Genomic DNA, 18,125 nt, shown 5'->3' on the forward strand with positions numbered 1-18,125 from the left:
GACCAGTTCCAGGCAGCTGCTGCCAAGGTACATACAATTGTGGGAAGCATTAAAATAGGCATACATGCTTAAAACAAGAACATAGTTTTGCATCTATAAAAGTCACTAGTGCGGCCACACTTAGAATGCTGTTTACAATTTTGGGGTCCAGTGCATAAGAAAGACATAGTTGAACTTGAGAAGTGCAGAGAAGAGCAACCAAGGTTATTAAAGGGGTATGCTTGCCAGCTCAAAGCAATGCAGTTTCCTTACAGTTTACTTAGTTCCTGGTTTCTAGCAGTGTAGGCTTTCATCTATGAGTGATAGCTCTGGTCAAAAGGTATTGTAATATTATTAGAATTGTAAAGCCCAGCACAAGTTCTAACACATTCAGCTATTAGTGATTTGCTCTGAGTCAACACTGTATTTACACACAGAGATAACAGGGGTTTGAACAAGTATGCAGATCTGGACAACTAGAGCAGTGACCTGTGATTAAAAGATCTGCTGTGAAAGCTGTCAGACTGGTGATTTATAACTGTATCTCTTCAGAAGATGAAAGGGAGAGGAGGGAGGGAGTTGAGCAGATAATTGCTGTGTAGAAATCAAGGGACCAGAGAGAGCTGATTGGAATGCTAAGGGTTATCCCCTCTCCTGGAATGTAGCTACTGCACACTCTTGCCAAGGGTCTGGACAGGCACTAGAGCTCAAGCGCCATGGAAACCAGCTGTGCCCTATGAAAGATAAAAGCTGTCATTGCAGGAGAATGACAGCAGATAAAAAATCAAGTTAGTTGAAAACTTGCTTATTTTCATGCCGTCTAGTTAAAATAATGTAAGAACTTGAGAACACACCTATTGCAGAAAGTGTGGATTATTTTGAACTATCTGTGTGATCAGGTAATCATTAGTGCTCAGTAAGCAGAACACTAACCTTGGGCAATTTTACTTATTCTCAGGTAGTTGATCTCAGAAAAAAAACAACAATTGCTTTAGATTTGGGTTTTCTCATTCTGTCCTAATACAAGTAATATGTAGCTATTACATATTTTCTTTTATTTTTCTGTGATTTATGCAGTATGTATGCATCATCATCTTACATCATGGTATACTTATACAGAAACATTATTAGGATAGCATAAATTCCCGCTTGTGGATATTACCAGAGATGTTTCCGCAACTATCAGTTGCCAATGGCAAATCACCGGTACCAGTCAGCTGTTAAAAAGACATTACTATTCAGCCAACAAGCAATGTACATGTGAGCTGTTAAGAGAAGCAGTTAATGCCATGTGAAATCAATAGTTTACTGCTTGGATGATGCTATTTCACCCCAACAGGTGGAGAGAGAGACCTTCATGCTGAGATTAAGTAAGATGGGTGAGGGGACCGCTATTTTCGGACATGTAAAGCCGTTGACTTTGCTGCTATAATAAACTATTATGTCTCCTGCTTGCTACAGGTCATATTTCAGCCACTTCTTGACATGTAACACTTCACAAACTGCAGTATAACAAGTCAATTTCACACTTATCATTGAAAAATCAGTACTGTGAACAGTTTCTCTCATGTTGACTTAAAGGAAACCTGTCATGTAAAATAACGCTATTAACCTGCAGATATGGGGTTAATCTGCAGATTAATAGCATTCTGATGCCGTGTGGCGTCGGCACCAAGAGCCTCACTGCCAAGAGGAAATTAACATTATTCCTCCCAGCAGCGTTCGGCTTTCAGTCATAGGGGTGGCGCTGGCAAGGTTTCAGTCACCGCTGTGAGTATAGAGAGTAGTGGTTGTAACCGCGCCCCCGGCACTGACTGACAGCAGGATCAGCATTAAAGCCGGCCGTCAGTGCACAGAGACAGGTAAGGTTTTAATACTAGAGACAGGCTAGGACCTTCCCGACTGGATACACCTTGTTGCGGAGGGGTGGCTTTTATGCTTTTTGATCAAAATACCATTAATTAAGTACCCTATGTTATTTACATGTACGAATATTGTTTACTTATTTACTTACTATAGGGTATGTGCTCAATTTGCTTTTGTTTTTTTTCTTGGGTTTTGTCTGTGAAATCGCCACAGTGTTAATGTGCTCTTACGCATTGCATACTTTATATACCAACTTATGGTCCTGCTCATTTCTTTGATTTTGCTGTAGTTTTCGTACTTTGTATAAACAAGGGTGTGGCCCTCCTTTTCTGTTCTAGGACATGGACAAGTAGCTAAATAGTTGGGGCCTCTGTCCTGCTCTGCCCTTATTCCACTAGATCAGGGGTCTCAAACTCGGCTGGGTATATGGGCCGCACATGGAAAAAATTTGAATTTGGGGGGCCGCATTCTTTGTTCAATGTGACATTTTTAGTGATACCATTTTTTTTGTATACACCTTTTGAACATTTTTGCCGTGTTTATTTTTTTATGGCTTGGGTCGTTATGGATGTGGCGATAATAAACGTGCACTTTTTTGTGTTTACTTTAGTTTACATATAAAACAGCATTTTTAGTGCCCAATATTTTTTCATGCTTTATTTTATTTTTTATTTTTTTTACAATTTTATTTCCCCCAATTGGCCACATACAGTAATATTGTCTTACAATTAGCATCATATAGTAATAATGGAAAACATCTTGTAGTAATGTTCCCCATCCAAGTCCCCATCTTGTACTAATGTGCCCCATCCAGGTCCCCATCCTGTGGCTATGTGCCCCATCCAGGTCCCCATCCTGTGGCAACGTTCCCCATCCTGGCGCCCATCTTGTACTAATGTGCCTCATCCAGGTCCCCATCTTGGGGCTATGTTCCCCATCCAGGTCCCCATCTTGTGGCTCTGGTCCCCATCTTGTGGCTCTGTGCCCCATCCAGGTCCCCATCTTGTGGCTCTGTGCCCCATCCAGGTCCCCATTCTGTGGCAACGTTCCCCATCCTGGCGCCCATCTTGTACTAATGTGCCTCATCCAGGTCCCCATCTTGGGGCTATGTGCCCCATCCAGGTCCCCATCCTGTGGCAATGTTCCCCATCCAGGTCCCCATCTTGTGGCTCTGGTCCCCATCTTGTGGCTCTGTGCCCCATCCAGGTCCCCATCTTGTGGCTCTGTGCCCCATCCAGGTCCCCATCTTGTGGCTATGTGCCCCATCCAGGTCCCCATCCTGTGGCAACGTTCCCCATCCTGGCGCCCATCTTGTACTAATGTGCCTCATCCAGGTCCCCATCTTGGGGCTATGTGCCCCATCCAGGTCCCCATCCCGTGGCAATGTTCCCCATCCAGGTCCCCATCTTGTGGCTCTGGTCCCCATCTTGTGGCTCTGGTCCCCATCTTGTGGCTCTGTGCCCCATCCAGGTCCCCATCTTGTGGCTCTGTGCCCCATCCAGGTCCCTATCTTGTGGCTATGTGCCCCATCCAGGTCCCCATCCTGTGGCAACGTTCCCCATCCTGGCGCCCATCTTGTACTAATGTGCCTCATCCAGGTCCCCATCTTGGGGCTATGTGCCCCATCCAGGTCCCCATCCTGTGGCTATGTGCCCCATCCAGGTCCCCTCTTGTGGCTATGTGCCCCATCCAGGTCCCCTCTTGTGGCTCTGTGCCCCACCCCGGTCCCCATGTTGTGGCTCTGTGCCCCCTGTGCTGTTCTTCACACACATAAAATAGAAAAAAAAAAAGATGATTCTCACCTGTCCTCCGTTCCCTCGGCGGCCTTCCTGCAGATGTGGCCCGCAGGCACCACAGAGTCCGACCCCTTGACGATCCCGACCTGGTCCAGGAGGAGCCGCCGACAGCAGCGCTGCATTGCCGCACAGAGACTGTCTTCCAGCACAGCATTTTCAATGTCAGCCGCCGGCCAATCAGAGGCCAGCAGCTGATATCTGCATATGGCAATGACGTCATACTCGCTGCGCCGACACGCAGATATCAGCTGCTGGCCTCTGATTGGCCAGCGGCTGGCATTGGAAATGCAGTGCTGGGAAACAGTCTCTGTGCGGCAATTCAGCGCTGCTGTCGGCGGCTCCTCCTGGACCAGGTCCGGATCGTCAAGGGGTCTGTGCCTGCGGGCCACATAAAGCAGCCTCAGGGGCCGCATGCGGCCCGCGGGCCGCGTGTTTGAGACCCCTGCACTAGATGTCGACTGATATAAGGTAAGGATTTAATACTAGAGACAGGCACTTTGTACAAACAGTGGAATTTCCATATCTGTCCATCCGCCTTGTCCAATTGAAAAACTCCCATGAAAAAACTGCTGAGTTTGATCACAGTGATCCGATTTTCTCAGATGTGGAGAAGATGGGGGAAAAAAGGTTTCCATCTGCTCCATTCTGGAAATGTACCACAGAGTTGTCCGCATTAAATCATACAACAATAATATTCGGACATAAGGATAGAAATAAGCCGGGCATCGCAGGTAAGACATGAAAGGTATGGAAGAAAAAACAAACGACATCAAAGCCCCAAATATGAAAAGACTAATTTTATTAAATATACATATACAAAAACCTGTACAAATTACATAGAGCTTCCGGGCACCAAGTGCCACATGTGCAGGTTAAAAAACAAGACACCACAAAACCCCCATAAAAAATATTGCTAATAGTAAAAGGTCCAATATAGGACCACCAGGGCCACATATGAGAATACATATATATTAAAGGGAACAATTGCCGAATGCCAGATCACATTGCAAAAAAGATGAAACATAAAAAGTAAGTTACATCTAGAAAAACCCCTATGTAACTAGTAGAATTATACACAGCCTGCAAAGATGGAGGGTAATCAATAGTCAGCTAAGCAGGAGTAGTCAGCAAACAAGGTGATATGTGCCACATGTATAATTACCTAAGTAGCAGGCACCAACAAAGACCCTGGGAGGGAAAAGGAGGGGGGGGGTGTTTTACTATTAGCAATATTTTTTGGGGGGGTTTTGTGGTGTCTTGTTTTTTAACCTGCACATGTGGCACTTGGTGCCCGGAAGCTCTATGTAATTTGTACAGTTTTTTGTATATGTATATTTAATAAAATTAGTCTTTTCATATTTGGGCTTTGATGTCGTTTGTTTTTTCTTCCATATCTTCTCCATTCTGTCAGTCCATGATAATCAGACTACACTTCGATGTCATCTGAGTGTGGTCTGATTTTTTTTACAGACCCATTGACTTGCATGGCTGAGTGCGGTCCAATAGTCTAATGCAACTCGTGCATATGGCAACATCTTCGTCAGACTGACTCGGTCCATGAAAAAATTGGACATGTGCACAGTCCCATAGAATAACAGTGGTCCGAGTGCGATCCAATGTTTTGCACGAGCCCTAAAAAGGACTTATTAGTTTCCCTGAAATGTCTGTTCTAGTATATATTGTATTTGTAGTCCCTATTTTTTACTTGGAACTTTATGCTGTGCCATTCTTTTGTTATTTCGCCCGAAAGTGTATGAATTAGGCTAGGTCTAAACGGCAGTTTTGGCTGTGACACCTGTCACACGACCAAAGTCTGTTAGGTGTTGCTGCTACATTGTAGTTCAATACATGTGAATAGGGTTGCATTGCAACCTAGAGGTTACTGTAACCTTGACCAGCAAATCGCAAAAAGTCTAACCACTTCAAATGTTTTGTGATTTGCTTGTCATGGACGCCATACTCTCACAGGCGCAGAATGACCCTATTTTCTTGTATTGTGCTTCGATGTAGCAGTGACACCTACCAAAGTCTGGCTGCACGACAGGTGTCACTGCCAAAGACATTGTGTAGCTTCCATTGTTAAGAGGAATGGTAACACCCAGTTGTCTATTCATACATTTCCAAAAGGAATAACAGTGCAGTGATTTGTAAGCTTGGAAAAAAGGTATTCACTAAAACATACATGTCATAATATCTTATTTTCTTTAAACGTAACTGTGCAGGAAGGTGTAAACACAAGGGTAAGCAATCTTTCCCTTTTTCTATGCCTCAAAACTGATTCTCATATGTGCCCTGAGTTGACTTCAAAGACTTACTGATAGGGGAACTTAGATTGTGAGCCCCAATGAGGACAGTGTCAATATTGTCTGCGAAGCGCTATGGAATTAATGGCGCTATATAAGTGAGTAAAATAAATAAATAAATTTAGCAGGTCAACAGCTACTGTAAATGCACCTGAAAGCCTTTTTTTGTGCCCTAGAATATTTTGTCCTAGCTCCACCTAGTTTCAAACTTTATATTTGGCAAATGGCAGCTAAGTTGTTATTTCAGTTATTTACCTCTTGACACGAAGATGAAGATTGCCTCCTGATGAGTCTATCATCTGCATTGTTTCTGCATGTGATAATCCAACACATGACTTCCCATTGATCCCAACCAATTCATCATTCTCCCGCAGTCCACCACGACATGCCTTACTACGCTTCCGTACCTGTAAGAAACAAATATAAAGAAAAACATATTTAAATAAAAGACTAAGCAATGCATATTTTAAAAAAGGCATAGAGACAATTGAAGCTGCTCATACAATTTCTATAGTGCCCTCAGCAGGGCGCCCTTAAAGGGAATCTGTCACACACTGGGAGATATCAGACCTCTACTATGGGCATACAGGTTATAAAAAGTAAATCTACACATACCTGTATGGCCCATAGCAGAGGTCTGATTGCAGAGAAATGTGTTTTTATAAACTCTGTTTTCCACAGGCTTGGCCACCTCCGGACGCTGCCTGTCTGATTATTATTACCTGAAATCCTGACTATATACTTAATTATGACATCCCCCCCTCCCCTGCACGTCACAGGGCCCTGTGATGTGCACTGTTCTCCCTGACCTTCCGGGCATGCGCACAGCGCCGCTCATATAGAACGAACTCAGCTTCAAGCCGGCCCCGTCTCTCTATGCACTGCGCCGCAGGGTTCTATTGCGTAGGCGCTGGAAATCACTGTCACTTCCCGGCGCCTGTGCAATAGAACCCTGCAGCGCAGTGCACAGAGAGACGGTACCGGGATGAAGCAAAGCGTGCTCTATGTGAGCGGCGCTTTGCGCATGCCCGGTAAGTCAGAGAGCACATTGCACGTCACAGGGCCCTGTGACGTGCAGAGGATAATGATAATTAAGCATATAGGTGGGGATTTCGGGGAATAATAAACAGATAGGTGGGGATTTCTTGGCGTCCCCCGGACGCCAAGCCTGTGGAAAATGGAGTTTATAAAAACACATTTCTCTTCAATCAATCCTCTACTATGGGCCTGTAATGCAGCGGCTTGCGGCATTACTGTAATAGTCCAGGGTGTGTTTTGGCCGACCATGTACCTCCCCCAGGTGACTGGTCACATGACAGTGACATCACACAGGTCCTGTGTGTGCACTAGATGATATATAAACCCTGGTAGATTTGAGACAGGGTGCGTAAGGCGTGAGGCCTGTTCCCATGTGGGACACCATTAGCCTGGAGAGGCCTAGTGAGGCCTAGTGAAGCCTGAAAGGCAGAGGCTGGATCCTTATGTGTAAGCGATACCAGTAGCCTTAGAGGGCCAGAGGCTTGAAAGGCAAGAGTCCTGGAAGGCAGAGGCTGGATGTTAGGTGAGAAAACATACCAGTAGCCTTTGAAGGAACGAGGGCTGGAGACCCCCATCTGGGAAGCCGTAAAGCCACAGTGGTGGTAGAACAAATCCGACTGAAGCAGCTAAAACCCGGCAAAGGTAAAACACTGCATTATATGGACGTTGATATAAGTGACTTTGCTGAAGGCTGTCACTGGAGCCAAGTGGGCCTGTCTGCCACTTGAAAGGCTCCTGGACATTATATGTGTATGTCGGCGATCCACTGAGTTGGACTCGGAAGTATAATAAACTGCTGGATTGTGAAATACTGGAAAACGTGGCTGGTGTGCTTTAATTGACCCGGTGCAGCGAGTGTCCCCCAGCATGATGACTAGCGCTGCCTTACAGGGCCATACAGGTATGTATAGATTTACTTTTCTACCACCTGTATGCCCATAGTAGAGGTCTGATATCGCCATCACCCAGGGGGGTGACAGATTCCCTTTAATAAAATTGCAGCAATGTAAGCAAATTAATTGAGGGATGTATTGCAAGCATTGATGCTGTCTTTTTTTCTACAAAGGACAAGAAGGCAGTAAGCTCCAAAATACCAATTTAGAGTTATGTCATGGTATGAACCCGGTATGCCCTTATTTTAAATGTTGTTAGAAAAAAATTATGGTAATAATGGATATTAACGTAGATTTAATATGGAATGCAATTTAAACTCATTTTCCCATGGTAATTTTGTCCCGACATGCCAATTTTCTAAACGTTGGGTGTCTTCGAAGGAGGTGGCATGATCAAGCACGCCCAATAGATTTACACCGTAAAATGTTATAAATGATAGAATATCCTTAGGCTAGGTCATCAACATGTGATTACTGGGCTCTGAATGCTCGGCAAGCAGGCAGCATCTCTATTTACCCTCATATTGTCTACATAGTAATCGCAGTGCTATATATTGCAGGATTGTCCCATTCACTTCACTGAAATACCGAGCACATCCATTACTGTGTAGCTGCACTGCAGTTTAACCCCTTCATAACAAATGACATATATGTATACGTCATATGTCTTGTCCCTGCCTTTGATGCTTACTTGCACACCGAGCCTGCATATTTCCTGGCAGATGATGGCTTATGTAATCAGCTATACTGTGGATTTAACAACCGCAGGTGGATCAGAGCTCCAGTTGTTAACCTGATAAATGCTATTGTCAATGTCTGACAGCGGCATTTAATACGCACTGAAAGTGGGGTCCGTCTTTCCTCCTGCCCATCAGCAGGTCCTGACATGATCACGTAGCGCCGATGGGCTGCCTTGGCAGATGGGGGTCTGCTGACGACTCAAATAATAAAAAAAATATGCCAGTTTGATATCTGTGTAATCATACTGACTTGGAGAATCATATTGCAAGGTCAGTTTTATCATATAGTGAACATGGTCAATTAAAAACCCAAAAAACAATTGTAAAAATTGCACTTTTCTTGCAATTTCAACTCACTTGGATTTTTTTTCCTCTTTTCAGTACATCATATGATAAAATGAATGGTGTCACTTCAAAGTGTAACTTGTCCCACACAAAAAAGCCCTCAAACGGCTATGTGGATGGAAAAATAAAAAAAAGTTAGGGTTCTTGAAAGAAGGCGAGGAAAAAACAAAGATGAAAAAACGGAAATTTCCCTCAGTGTGAAGAGGTTAATATAGTAAAAGAGGCTGTTGTGCTCATCAAGAGTCAGAATTTCTTTTGTTGTATTAGAATTAACAGTTCACTTAATCCTAACGCCATGGAATTGTAATAAGCCAATATAGAGCTTGTAAATTTTTGTCTGTTGTTTCTTTTATTGTGGAATTCCATGTATATATGGTGGCGATTAACATGTGATTATGTCATTAATGGGCTACATAGGTAGCAGATTTGAGTTGTATTAGCAGTTGTCCATGAAATATCTGTTAGTCCTCACTAAGAACTGAAGATTTAATGCAACTTTTCTTTATCAAAAAATTAATGTATTTAAAGGGGTTTTCCAGGCATACTATTTTGATGAAATACCTTTAGGCCCCTGTGAGGAGCTGCCCACTTACTAAAGACTATAAGACTTTTTCCAGCATGGAGCACCGATTTTCGTCAATCTTATTGTTGTGTTTTGTTAGACATTTGCTTGCTGTATTTTTAATTAGTGATTTGTTTGCTCATCAGTTCAGTCTCAGGTATCAATGCTTCCATTCAGTAACCTTATCTCAGGAGTCTTAAACCATTGTTCAAACAGTGACTAGGCCCATTGTGTGAGTGTTGAAAATAGATTTGGCGGAGCCGTCACCATAGGGAGTCTCACATGCAGACCCAGGTGATGGGTTTGACCTGAGAAAAATACTTCCACTAATGCACACTTAGCTTTTGGGGGGGGAGAAAGAGCAGTTTTGCCCATTCAGGGGGCTTATCCCAGTGAAGGATAAAAGAAGCCACATGTTTAGTGAGGAGTCGGTGGAATGATGTCAAAAGGGTAAGATCTAATCTGAGTACCTGGATCATGGATGGATCGATGGCATATGGAGTCTTGGAGATCAGTACTGACTGGGCTGAATGAACGTGCTACAGTTGTGGGATATGTCATTGGGATTTAAACTTTCTTAAAGGACTTTTACTACTGGATACCTGTGCTTCCATTGTTTTATCTGTCGTCTGGAGGATCATGAACTGTGGCTACAGACTATACTGGCTGGAGATACGAAATCTGTGGGCCAACCAAAAGTTGGGAGACAGTATCACCTGATAAAAAGTCAGTGAAACTATTGATCCCAGGTTGGGAACTTGAGGACTGAGAGAACTGTATTTTGCCTTTTATCAGGAGTTGTTGTATTACCATGGATGTGAGGAATAAAATATTGTCGTATCGTTAACCTGCCCAGGTAATTATTTACAATCCACAACCTCAGATCTTTACAGCCCCCTTCAGATGTCCGCTTAAAAATTGTACTTGTGAAATGGTCCGGTTTTACTATCCGTGTGGTTTTCTGTTAGCAGTCCGTGTGTACGTGTACGTATGTATCATCCGTGCTTACGTGTGTAGCATACATGTGCTGTCTGTGTGACATTCATGTGTCATCCATGTGACACATACCAGAATAGAATGCAAAATGGAAATGACAGATATTTATTCGTTAAAGAAGTGCAGCGATAAATGCAGGGAAAGTCCATGGTTATTGGGCCCTTCCCAGCCTAAGGGTATGTGCCCCGCAGCGTAAATGCTTGTGAAACGCTATGTAATCCGCCCCCCATGGTCCCCAAGGGGATTCCGCAAGTTCAATGCCCATGCTGCGGATTTTTCCGCAGCGTTTATGATGCGTACAAAAATCTGCAGCATGTCCATTAATTTTGCGTTTCCACAAGCGGAATTGCCTTTGCAATGCAATAAAAAACGCAAGGCAATTCCGCATGTGGAAATCACGTGATAAACGCACGATAAATGCGTGCGGAATTCCGCATGCGTTTATCCGGGAGAGGACATGCAGAAATGAAGCAGAAAATTTCTGCTTCACTTCCGCAGCGTGGGCACATAGCCTAAAAATACAAGCCCGCAGCCACCCCAGAAGTATAGCATCACATCAATTCTGGCGCTTCGCCTTCGCTCTTACAGATTGCCCTGATGTGTTGGCAATTGGGGTAACGGTGCTTGAGCTCGATGTCAGCTGTGAATTGTCCAAAAACACAGCTGACCTCAAAAAAACACACAAAAATACTTTATTGAAATAAACACTCCTTGACATTTTCCTTCATTCACCACTTTATTAAAAAAAAAAAAAAAACATGTAAGTCTGTATTAGCTTAATACAAGTACAGTAAACTACACACATAAGACACTAATTAAAAATCTCAAGCATATCTAATTATCTATCTAGCTCTGTCTTTGCACATCTTTAACACTTAAACATCTGTCATTTCTATTCTGCATTCTATTACAACACGAATGGTGCACACAGATGGCACACACATGGACACAAGAACACGGATAACACCGGTACTGTTTTTTCCAGTACTAGAAATATCATAACGTGATTTCTTTCAAAATAATCTATATAGCTGGTAAATTGCCTGTGTTTTTTTCTGCCAGTCAGATTAACATTGTAATGTGTAGGAGAGGCTTTGCAATTTTTTTCTCTTTTCATATGTAAAATCGCTGATGAAACACTATACTAATGGTAAAAACATAAACTTTGACTAAACACTGATAAAACTCAGATCAAAAAATTGGATCACTCTGACAACAGTATGTCAAATGATATGCACAAGGCGCACATCCAGTTGAAGTATATTGCGACGCACAGACATATCAGGTCCATGTTCGACAATACACGCTGCCGGACATACAGAGGCCAGCAGCTGACATCGGTGTGCACGTGACAGGGCACATGGCAGTGACATCACACATTCCCGTCGCACGCCGAAGTCAGCTGCAGGCTTCACAAGAAGACGCCGCGCTGTGGGAAATGAAGGGAAGGTGAGTATTTATTTATTTGAAATCAGTGGCCATACTAGAACAAGGATGACTATGGGGTGAAATGCATTATACTTTATGGATGACTATGGGGTGCATTATAGTACATGGATGACTTTGGGCTGTGCATTATTCTTTTTGGATGACTACGGCCCCGTCACAGTCCAGACCTAAATCCCACTGAGAATCTGTGGCAAGATTTCAAAATTGCTGTTCACAGACGCTCTCCATCCAATTTCACTGAACTAGAGCTAGTTGCAAGGAAGAATGGGCAAAAATGTCAACCTTTGGATGTGCATGCCCTCTTAGTACAGACCATACAAATTACCACTAAATATAAAGGCTCATACCTCTTGAACCATATGGTGGATTTCAAGACAACAAATATGGAATACTCAGGGGAACAGCAGGAATAAAATTAAAGCATAAAAGCAAAAACTGGACAATTTGCCATGGTAACAGGTCCTCTTTAAGAACTAATGAAAACATAAAATTTAATTGGCTTAAAATATGGATGCTATTGTAGTAATTTTTTAGATGCTGAATTTGTAGCTCCAAATATAACCCCAAATAAATGTTTCTCAAAGTATAAGTATATGGTGTATGTCAGGGGTGCACAACATTTTTTGGTCCAAGGGCCACATTGCCATACTGAACCAATACCAAAGGCAGCAAATAATTTTTGAAGGGGTAGTTGCACATTACCAGCACCATCATCAGTGCATTAATACATCACCAGAACCAAAATTTGAGTATTTGAGAAGGATTTGGAGAGTTTCTGCTCCAAAAAAAAGTGTGGACAAATACTAACTTAAACTGAGTTTTTGGAGCAGAAATTCACCAAATCCTCCATATAATTTCAAATCTCTAAATTTTGATACTTTTTAAGTTTTAACATAGCCATTAAACATGTTATGGATTGCTATATCTGTACAAGATCAGAAACACTCTGTTAGGAGGGCGGTTGCAAACAACTTAATTTAATGGAACGCAACCGACCCCGGGGTCCGCAATGCAGCCTGGTGGACTGCTGCCAAACACTTTCCGGGAGGAAAGGAAAGTGACAACTTAAATATTAAACCCTTCCGTGTTTCTCCACAGAGGAATGGGTATAGCGGTACGCTCTATCTCCGTTAGCAACACGAGAGATGAGCGACCGGAAAACTATCTGTAGCCCTGTTACTGCACAGGGACTACTCTGTCGGCGCTAGGGTGCGTGTGTGACTACACGACGGGTACACGTGCCTCCAGCCGGCATGCCACCGGACTGAAGGGTATTACTCCACGTGGCTGACAGGCGATAGCCATGGACAGGACGTCTGCAGGCTGCTCGAGGTGTTAGGCGACCCCTTTGGCTGAGCCAGGCTGCAAGACGTAGCTACCTGCCTAAGCAAATCTAAGCCTGCCTGAGTGACCTGTGCTAATCAGCCGAGCGAATTCTGGCATCGGCAGGTCACGAAGAGAGCAGCTAGGGAGCACGTGGAATACACTCGTCCACACAACAGCAACACTTGCTAAAATGATCTGAGCACGTTGCCAAGTTTGTGGGCGGGCCTTTTAAAGACTAAGCCCTGCCCACCGACGTGCCATTGGTGATGTTACCCGTGGACCAATCAGGCGGTGCCAGGTCACCGGGTCAGGTGGGTGCCAACCCACCAATCATGATCCGCCAGGTCACAGACATGCTCAGTGCGGCAAATCCTGGACTTAGATTCCACAAGCCCTGTCTCCCTCTGCAACCCAGGCTTAACATTGCTAGGCACAACTACCTGGGAGCTAAACAGTGCTCGCGGACCAGCTAGGTGTTGGGGCTGACGGCGATGCTGAGCAGCATTAGCCCCAGCTGGACTGAAATGGGAGACCACAGAAGGTCCTGGACCCATTTCAAATCCAGCACCAGACTGATGCCTAACACACTCTTAGCACATGAAAGCAGCACCAGAACCACCATCAGTACATGAATGCAGCATCAGAACAACCATTGTTACATGAATGCAGCACCAGAACTACAATCAGTACATGAATGCAATGTCAGGACCACCGTCAGTACATAAATGCAGCACCAGAACCACTGTCAGTACATGAATGCAGTGCCAGAAACACCTTCAGTACTTGAATGCAGCAAAAGAACATCCATCAGTATATGAATGCAGTGCCAAGCTTAGTACAGTGATCAACTGTAATGTCAGTATACATTTGTATTGCATGAACCTACAATTCCCAGTATGTCCTTAAAAATGGTAAGTAGATGCTTGGAGCTGTTTTGTACCAGCTAGCATCTGACTGCGGACCATACAGAAACCATAGCACTGATGAGATGTAGTCAGTATCACAAAAAAAATTTTTACATCCAGGTACTTTATACGTGACATCTTTTCTGATTGGAGTCATTCCCATCCCTTTTGTTTCCATCTAGCACAGACGCCATGAGATATCATGCCCAGAGCTTCTCTCAGACTAGCCTCTTCTTCGTCTTCAGCAGCACATCCTGACACGGTGCCCTTAAAAATAAAAGCATCATTATAGTGCTCCATAAATAAGAATATCTCCCATGCTCTGACTCTGAATACATAATTTCTCATCACTGTGCTTCCAGCACAAAATACCCTCCACACACTGCCCTTTTCTGAAATACCCCCCCCCACAATGCCCCTTTTCAGAATATCTCACCCACACTGTCCTTCTCTATAGTACCCCCCACTGCCCTTCTTTAAAATACCCTCCACAGTCTGCCCTTCTCTAAAATACTCTCCCACTCTGCCCCTCTTCAAAATACTCCCCCACACTACCCTTTCTAAAATACCCCCCGCACACACTGCCCTTTTCCAAAATACCTTCCCACTCTGCTCATCTGTATAATAATCCCCCCACACTGCCTCTCTCCAAAATATCACCCCATACTGCCCCTCTGTATTATATCCCCCCACACTGCCCTACTCCAAAATATCACCCCATACTGCCCCTCTGTATTATATCCCCCCACACTGCCCTACTCCAAAATATCACCCCATACTGCCCCTCTGTATTATATCCCCCCACACTGCCCTACTCCAAAATATCCCCCACACTGCCCCTCCATATAATATCTCCCCCACATAATATGCCCCCACACAACCTCTCTTTGTAATGTCCCCCCACATACTGTCCTTTCCATATATCCCCCAAACTGCCCCTTCCCAAGTCCCCCACACACCACTGACCCTCACTGTACTATGCAACTATGCCCCCTTTCATAATCCCCACTAATTGCCACATTATGTCCCCCTTAATGTCCCAAATTGCCTCACAATGTCCCAAATTGCCCCATAATGTCCCTAATAATGTTCCAAATTGTCCAAAAATGTCTCTAATAATGTTCTAAATCGCCACATTATGTGCCCTCGTAGTAACACTACCCTTTCCTCCCATGGTCCCTCATCTAAAATAACGTGACATTTAATCTTCGGCTCCTCCATGGAGCGCTTACAAGTGCCCATTGTCTCCTCAGCCTGTGCAGCCCCGGCGCCGGCAGCAGTGTGATGACGTCAGAAGCATATGGAAAGAAGAAACGGCATCTCCCAGACAGCTCCGCGGGCCGCACAATATCGTTCAGGGGCCATATATTTTTTGCAGCCCTAGTGTATGTTGTGGTTAATAAAAAGGGAATGAACTGGAAAGATATATGCACATACTTAAGCTCCATTTAAACTGCATGACACATAAATTAGCACATAGACCTGGGGCAGATCTGTATACTGTAGTGATATGAGTGTACTGTATTAGTAAATTGCACTGGTTTGGTGACAGATGTAATTTAGTTCATACTGTATACATCTATTGAGTACTGTATGGGAAACAAGCAACTAATGGTGGCGCTACACAGAAGCAGACACCAATCAATGGATTTAATTTTCCCTTAGCGATGCAGTTTTAATTGTTGATCTTCATTGTTAACCTTTTTGAAATTGCTTTATATAGTACGTCATTTCTGTATATAGTGGTCCTGAAAAGGTCAGACTGTGATGTACACAGTGGTGAAATGGATGACGCCAAGATCTAAGTCTCATTTGAATAACTCCACTTGTCCACTACGTTCTCAGAATCTCTAAATAGGTGATGTGTCTGAACAGCTGGCAATAATCTACCATCAATTGGGTGTCAGACCATTAGTGCATTTGAAAAAAATATATAACAACTAAGTTAATAAATTGTACGTCATTTGAATGAATCATATTGATATTTTTAGACTGGGGAATAGGGTAAGACTTTATACTATCGGTTTGGTCAAAAAAGTAATCAAGTCATATACCTTTTTTCGTAATAGAGGTCAATGATGTAACATGTGGACATATCCTTTTTTTCTAACTCAAAATATATTTTTTGGGATCAAACATATGAAAATGTCTGACATCCATCTGCCTACTATACTCAAGGAATACTTCTGTTCCCCTGCTATCTCTATTCCTATCCCATGCGGTCAGTGTGCACTTAGTGCTATGTCCTTGCCACCAGCCACAGACAGAGTCAGTAAAGCGCTAAAGTCTTAGATGTGTCCTAGCTAAACTTCTTTCTTGCTCACAAGGGTTGTCAACATAGGCGGATTATAATGAGTGTAATTTGGGCTCCAGGGGAACCCATGGTAAGATTGCCCTCATTATAATGTTTAGTGCATCGGTGGAGCACATCTCCGGGCAGGGAGCTTTGCTGGAGCTCTACTGCCGGTAATGCAGAATAGCCGTGGAGGTCCAGGGGAGCTCCGGTAGCCTGTTTTGTAACGTGCTGGTGCTGGGGCCGGCGCGATGATGTCATCAGCCAGCATAGGCTCGCTGGCCACAAGAAGATGTGGAGAAGCAGAAGGTAGTATGGAGAGGTAAGTTTGAAAACCTTTTTTTTCCTTCAATAAAATTAATGAAGTGGAGGAAGAGAGGACACTATAAGGACTAGAGGGTGAGAGATAGCAAATTCTAATGAATTAAGGGTGGGTAGTGGTAAAGAAGAGGTCAAAATAAATTAAAAGGTACCTGCCACCTGCCCATCATCTTTAAGATCATGTGAATGGGGTTCCTACAATCCTGCAAGTCCCAGCTTTACTGAGCATGCCTCAGTTGTCAATTCTAACGTATCCTCAGTAAATTCATGTCACTGTGCACTGTTCTTCTCAGGGTACAGTGACAATGCGCTCTCTCACTGGCTCTGATCAGAAGTGACGAGCCAGCAACAGAGTGCATTGGCATTATACAGTGTAAGAAGAGAACGAGCAAGCAGAGACCAGCAATGAACTCCGTCACAGTGACAGAAATTTAGTTTCTCACTACCAGTTTTAACAACGATGCACACTGAGTGATCCATCCACTATTATATAGCATCCCCTGTTGTTCTACACACAGCTGTCCCTTATTACATAAAATACCCTTTTGTTACATATTATTACGTCCCGGATTATATAGCGCCCTCTTGTTATATATACTGCTGTTTCTTAGTGCATAGTATCCTTTTTCATTTATATTATTTATAGCGCTGTACATAAGGGAAAAAAATGTACTATATCTACCATTCTGCATCACAAGGGGTCATATGACATGTCGTGTGATACATCGGATGCTGGGATGCCCACACCCTCTAAACTGCCTAGGGTCCTGGCTACTCTTAATCCGCCCATGGTTGTCAAGGATCTTTTTCAGTTGATAATGATAAGTAATTATATATATAACAGCAATAAATAAAAGTGGGCACCACTCAATAATGTCCAGAGATCGACCCACTGAATAAGTGTCACTGTATGAACAACAAGAAAAAGATATGCAACAAACAGGGATCTCACAGCAAAGTACTAATAAAGAATAATGCTATTTTATTGACACATATTTATGACAACCAACACAAACATCTAAAAACAAATAAAAACACCCCCACAAAATTAATTGAAACCTGCCCAAGGTAAAGGCAAGGGTTACCCCCCCCCCCACCACCACCACCACCATAAGAGCCGGTTGAATAAAATAATAAGACCAACAATGCTACAAGGCAAAGAACCCACACGTAACGTAATAGAGCATAGCATGGACCCACATCTGGCTGGACAATTAGGTGGCCAGCCCTAAGAACCTTGTAGCTAGGATATGTGCAAAGAAAGCAAAAAAGTGCAAATGCATGGAAAACATCCCAAAGGGCATCAATAACCT

The 18,125-nt window shown here is 43.6% G+C and overlaps 1 protein-coding gene across 2 annotated transcripts in view; it reads right to left on the reverse strand.

Annotated features, from left to right (window-relative positions):
• The window catches only part of SYNPO2L (synaptopodin 2 like), a 118,944-nt gene that overhangs the window by 60,432 nt on the left and 40,387 nt on the right, over window positions 1-18,125 (reverse strand). For both annotated transcript variants that reach the window (XR_012322113.1, XM_073685788.1), the window contains exon 2: window positions 6,200-6,351. Coding sequence is in view for 1 of the 2 variants with exons in the window: in XM_073685788.1 (XP_073541889.1) it covers window positions 6,200-6,351 (152 nt within the window). In the remaining variant the exon portion in view is untranslated. The remainder of the gene's footprint in view (window positions 1-6,199; window positions 6,352-18,125) is intronic.

This window comes from Phyllobates terribilis, unplaced genomic scaffold (assembly GCF_046119375.1).
Source record: "Phyllobates terribilis strain yellow unplaced genomic scaffold, ASM4611937v1 Scaffold_5__5_contigs__length_657084704, whole genome shotgun sequence".
Classification (NCBI taxonomy): domain Eukaryota; kingdom Metazoa; phylum Chordata; class Amphibia; order Anura; family Dendrobatidae; genus Phyllobates; species Phyllobates terribilis.